This window comes from Aristolochia californica, unplaced genomic scaffold (genome assembly GCF_029961685.1).
Source record: "Aristolochia californica isolate CCGP_79_NKW_82.1479 unplaced genomic scaffold, dmAriCali1.0.hap1 SCAF_9, whole genome shotgun sequence".
Lineage (NCBI taxonomy): Eukaryota > Viridiplantae > Streptophyta > Magnoliopsida > Piperales > Aristolochiaceae > Aristolochia > Aristolochia californica.
The window spans coordinates 22,345,284-22,351,139 of record NW_027182290.1 but is presented as its reverse complement, the minus strand read 5'-3'; the positions used below and the strand labels follow the sequence as shown (position 1 = coordinate 22,351,139).

General features: G+C 36.6%; 1 protein-coding gene across 1 annotated transcript; it reads left to right on the top strand.

Moving 5' to 3' along the window:
* The first annotated feature begins 301 nt into the window (after positions 1-301).
* On the top strand, positions 302-2,746 carry LOC137942051 (uncharacterized). The gene is made up of 5 exons (XM_068787727.1): positions 302-619; positions 735-779; positions 867-1,157; positions 1,409-1,611; positions 2,344-2,746. Exons 1-5 carry the CDS (start codon positions 418-420, stop codon positions 2,494-2,496), a joined length of 894 nt encoding a protein of 297 aa, XP_068643828.1. The 5' UTR covers positions 302-417; the 3' UTR covers positions 2,497-2,746.
* Positions 2,747-5,856: the final 3,110 nt, after the last annotated feature.

Sequence of the window (5,856 nt, the reverse complement as noted above, 5' to 3'; positions counted from 1 at the left end):
GCCTTCTGTTTCCGTGGGGCCCAAGAGCCGGAAGTCGCCGTCGTGGTCCTTCTGAAGTTGACAAATGGGCTCACTGTGTCCCCTGTTGTTGCGAGTGACAAGCACATGTCATGGCTCATGAACGTCAAAACTACCACTCTCTCCTTCCTTCATTATGTCCATCATTTTCCTCTTCTGCCAAGGCTGAAAACAACCCTACGACCCCAAATATATCATCGACCTGGATTCCCATCATGTCTAACAGATAATAAATTCAAGTAAGAGACAACCCAACATCAGAAGGTAAGGAGAGATACCTCCTCTTTCTTGCCACTCGAAGCCGACTCCCGCTTGAAAAAAAAAAAAAAACACTATAAAAACCAAAAGTCGATTCTGCAAGAACCAGAGACCCTAGCTTCTCTCAATTCTACACTAGTAATGTCTTTTCTTCCAAGCATGGAGCCACGGCGGCGAGAGGACGCAGGTTTCGGCTTGCACGACGGAATCCCCAATGCATGTATTGGCAGATCCAGAAGATTCTCAGCTTCAAATTTAACCAGCTATAGAGAAGAAGCAAGATCTTTTAGATATTCAGCTAACTTCTCCAGCACGGCTTCTTCTCCGGTTTACACCCAAAGAGGTACGCACGCCTCTTTCTGCACCCAAGACGAGAAATTAGGGAAGCTATCAATTGGGTTTGTAATCAGATTCTGATATATTTCGTTAACGAGCTCTCATTGTGTGTGTCTTATCAGACCAGATCGACCCGGCCACGTACTCCTTCACTGCAGCTCTCAGAGGTAAGTGATAATGATCGTCTTCGTGTCTCTGTAAGTGTTGGAACAATTAACCAAGGAACTGTTTGATGTTTGAGTTTGATTCGATAGCTCTGCAGACAAGATCTGGGAAAGGATGGGATTATCTATACTCTTGCCGAAGTGTGGGTTCTGAAGGGAGCGCTTTGAACTCCAAATGGAATGAAGCAGAGAAGTATATCTGTAATCCACTGTCGGGAGAGGTTCCAATGGAATGCTTGTCCGCTAAAACACTGAGTGGCAGGTCATTCGCTGCTTCAAGCAAGATTACAAAGTCTGGCCCTCTTGTTTACTCTCATGCGCGCCTAGTACAGATGAGGCCCAACTTCACCTACGGAGAAGGCGAGCTTTCTCCTACATCAGGTCCACAACGCTTCAATTTTTTTTGATAAAGAGAATATATCTAGAACGAATTTAACTGAATTAAATCTTCTCAAGTTCACTGCCCCCAAGTAGTTCCAACAAAAAATAATTCACTATTTCTGTGGGGGCCATGAGATTTTCTTCATTAATACACGCTGCCTCCAAATTCCCTACAGTTCGATCTTCTATCAACTGCTATGTGTGTATTAATTCTTACATGCATGAAGCCCATCTTTTCCTTTTAATTGCAGAGTGTGAGGAAGCAGAGACAAGGGGTAAAGGAATGTCGACTCGAGATGTAGGCATTCAGAGCACTCTGTCTGAACATAGTTCGAGCAGTAGCAATAGCAGTCCAGACTCGACGCCTCCCATTAAGGAGAGTTCGATAACAAGCTGCAATTCAGGGGGGTCGCCCGGCTTTAACGATCAGAAACCCAAAGCGAACGGAAACGAGGTGAGTCCAGGACACCCTGCCTCTTCACGCTATGCTTCCTACTCTAACACACTAGAATAAGAGAATGGAAACTCTGAAGTCTGAAACCATCCAGAGTTGCGATTGTGCTCTTTTCTCGCCCTAAAATGGGAAACCCTTGGATAACCGATCTAAAAGATTCTTGGCTTTGCTACCGAGTACGGAGTCTGCATTTATCGGTGTAAGTGCCAAGAAGCGACTTTCCTAAAGGAGGGTGATCATGGCTCCATGTCATAGATCTGTCTCTCTTACCATAGTTGGGTAATCCTCTCATTACAGTGATCACTAATAGGATGACTAGGAAGGTACGATTTAACTATTAGGAGATCGCGTTTGTGATTGTTCTATGAAACTCCACGGGCCACGGCCCCTCCCGCTTTAAATAAGTGAGCGGAGACGGAGTGTTGACGCACGAGATCTCACAGTAGCAGACGCTGACGAGGGGGATTAACGCAGCAGAGCTGCTATATTCCTTTCTCTTTTAATATGTGGTCATCGGGGAATCTGCTACGACTCTGAAGCTCTTGTTTACATTACATGTGGGGGGTCGGGCAGACGGCGATGTGTTCATGCGGCTGACGATTGGACCGACAACCGTGACAGCTGCGACTGTTGGTTGTCAAATCCCTCGGTGCTGCTTGCCTGTCTACATTTAATCACTCAGAATGGCAATTTGAACGGCTAATGTGACTCTTTGTTTCCTTCTTGGTTCAGGATGAAATAAAAGAAGTGCAGGCGCAGAAGGATGACAGGGAGGAAGCCGTGGAGATGGACATGGACACCAGTAAGTGCAGGTTCGGGGGTTGTCTCGCCTGGAGTTCGTGGCTAAAACCCAAACGGAAGAAGACGGACAAATTGAAGCAATGACTGTTTTTTTCTTCTGAAACGTTAAAAAAAAAAGGTTCAGGTGACAAAACAATTAGGAGAGATTCCCGTTTTCAGAGCCCAGTCTGGTTAATAATGATGCGGGTTCGAATTTTAAAGCAACTGTGCCAAGCCTTCATCTGGATGTTCAGTGAGTAGATTCTCACTTCTCCAGCCGCACAGAAAAGGCGGACGGCAGCTGGGCGATTCACGTGTACGTTTAAGATTCTAACATTGGATTTCTACCTTCTTTTCCAATATCTATCTGTTTTTTTTTTTTTTTTTTTTTTTTTTTTTTTTTTATATGAGAAAGCCAATTCCTGGTGCATAGTAAAGGCAGCTAACAAAAAGAGCTGAAGGTCTCTTGTATGTTTTAATTACACCAAGGTGGGCAATGTCACCAAGACCGACGTCACACTAAGTATGTTTTGGACTCAAACACAGAGAAAGACAAATGGTAAAAAAGACAAATGTATGAACTTGAACATCGTAAGTACCTCTTGGCTCATTGTTTCCTCTAACATAGGGGTGTAAAAGGATGTAGATAAATCTATGGGTTTTCACTGAAAATGAAAAAGGGCAGGGGAAACATTGGGGGTGGAAATTTAAGTGAAATTTTGAATCTGGACATTTATTGGATTGGATCTCCCTATTCCACTTTCGGATTTGGATCTTTAAATTTTGGATCCAAGATCCGGTTAATATCTGATTAACAAGGAAGTTTGATTTTTTTTAGTGTTATTAGGTTTACTGATTTACCCATTTTTTTATTAACATAATTTGAGTACAACAAGTCTTTATTTATAATAGAGAAAACAAGTAGAATCCAATCGCAATTAATTAAAATTTTGAATCTGCACATTTATTGGATTGGATCTCCCTATTCCACTTTCGGATCTAGATCTTTAAATTTTGGATTCAAGATCCAATTAAAATGCGACTTACTAGAATGAATGTTTGAAATTATGTAGTGTTATCAAGTTTACTCATTTACCCATTTTTTGTTTTTGATTTATTAAATAGAATAAAGACAACAAAAATTCTTATCAGATTAGGCATAGTAATTTTACTTGGTCACCTATGTATTATTTGTTAAATGGAACAAAAATGGATAAGGGTTATTCCACACTAAAGAACAATTCTAACCATTTAAAAATAATGATTCAAATGAATCAATCAGGAATTAATGTTCTTACAAAAAAAATAAAGAGATCAACTTGAAAAAATAGATGAAGAAGATGATCCCTTAATAAAACAATAATTAATTGAGAATTACCTCAATAAACTTCATAGCAAAATGAAAATAGACAAAAGGTTGATAGCCAATGTGGCAAATTTGGCCACTATTCAAATAAGTGCAAAACAAAAGAAAAATTAAATCAACGAGAAATTGAAGGATTAAAAATTGTAATTAGCTAAAATTTTATTAAACTTTGAATTCAAGGATGATGGAGTATATTATTCCTCAACTAGTGAATTAGAAGATAGAAAAGAATGGAGTTGTTAAAAAACTAATTACTTAAATTTTGTTGCACAAATAAATTCATTAAATGTTATAACTAACAAAAAGAAGTCTTAGAGGATATCGATAAAGAAGATGATCCTCTAATAAAAAAATTTAATAGAAGAATATTTGGAGAAAAGTAAGAAGCTAATTCGAGGAATCCAACCTTACTCTAAAGAAACAACGACACCTATCTCTCTTAAAGAACTTCAACGAGAGATTAGTGAGATTAAAAAGGAACTCACTCAATTAAAATCCCTATATAATAAAATTGGGAAGAAAATAGCAGACATGCCTATAGAAGAAACATACAATTCTTTTCATCACCAAAGTCACTCATCAAAAGTGGCATACTAAGATAAGTCTTATAATTGACCAAGATTATGTCATAGAAAATCTGACACCTCTTATTGATAATGGTGCAAATTTAAACTACTTTCAGGAAGGATTAATTCCTACTCAATACTTTGAGAAAAACTCTCAAAACCTAGCAAATGCTAGTGATCAAAAGATGAAAGTAAAATACAAATTAAATAATGCAGCAATCTGCAACAAAGATTAGTGTATATTAACTATTTTTTATTAGTAAAAAATATGACCCAACAAGTCATATTAGGCACTCTTTTTTTTTTTTTTGAGAAAATTATTCCTATTAAAGGCATAGACAAGTGAGGAATCTTTGGTGAAGTAAATCATAAACCAATCTTTTTCTAATTTGAATCTAAACCAAAAATGAGATTTATAAATGAGATAAGAGAGTCAAACAATTCTAAGGAAAAATAAATAAATTTTATTTGAAAAGAAGTCATGTTCTTAACTTTAGAAAAAAATTGGAATCCCCAAAAATTAAAGAGAAAATTAAAACTTTTCATAAAACTTTCTCCCAAGAAATCATTCCCAATGCTTTTTGGGAAAAAAACATATTGTCACTTTACGTACATAGAAGTTTTTGAAGAAAGAAATTTTTTGACTAAGGCAAGACCTGGTCAAATGAAAAAAGAATATTTAGAACTTTGTAAAAAGGAAATGCAGAATTTATTGAATAAAAAATTAATTATAAAATCCTACTCCCCATGGAGTTGCACTGTTTTTTATGTTAATAAAAATGCAGAAAGGGAAAGAAGAGTTCTAAGGCTTGTAGTAAACTAAGCTGCTTAATGACACTTTAAAATGGATAAGATATCCAGTCCAAAACAAAAACTATTTTCTGGATCGACTTCATTCACAAACATTATTCTTAAAATTTGATCTTAAACCTGGATATTGGCATATCCAGATTGATGAGAAGGACAAATATAAAACAACCTTCACTGTCCCATTTGAACATTTTGAGTGGAGGGTTAAGCCATTGGGTATGAAGAATGCACCTTCAGAATTTTAAAATATCATGAATGATGTTTTTACAAATTATTCAGATTTCATAATTGTTTATATTCTAGTATATTCTTAATCAATATATTCGCATAATAAACACTTGAATATTTTTAAAAATATTATTAAACAACATTGGTTAGTGATTTCAGCCCCCAAAATGAAGCTTTTTAAAACATCAATAAGATTCTTAGGTCATAATATTCTCAAGGGAAAAATTATCCCTATTGAAAGAATAATAGAATTTGCTTCTAAATTTCATAATGAAATTAGAGACAAAAGCCATCTTCAAAGTTTTTTAGGAAACTTACATTATATTGCGGATTATTATCTCAATATTGCTCAGGAATAAGAAATCTTGTACAAAAGACTTAGGAAGAAACCTGAACCTTGGACTGACTTGCATACCCAAGCAATTAGAGGTATAAAAGCCAAGGTTAGACAACTCTCTTTGTCTTAACCTGGCAAACCCTACATATAAAAAGATT

Bases quoted from the DNA above. Each gene is read 5' to 3' on its own strand.
- LOC137942051 (XM_068787727.1), top strand. From the start codon at position 418: ATGTCTTTTCTTCCAAGCATGGAGCCACGGCGGCGAGAGGACGCAGGT. The intron at 620-734 runs GTACGCACGCCT...GTGTCTTATCAG, and splicing joins TCCGGTTTACACCCAAAGAG to ACCAGATCGACCCGGCCACG. The intron at 780-866 runs GTAAGTGATAAT...TTGATTCGATAG, and splicing joins CTTCACTGCAGCTCTCAGAG to CTCTGCAGACAAGATCTGGG.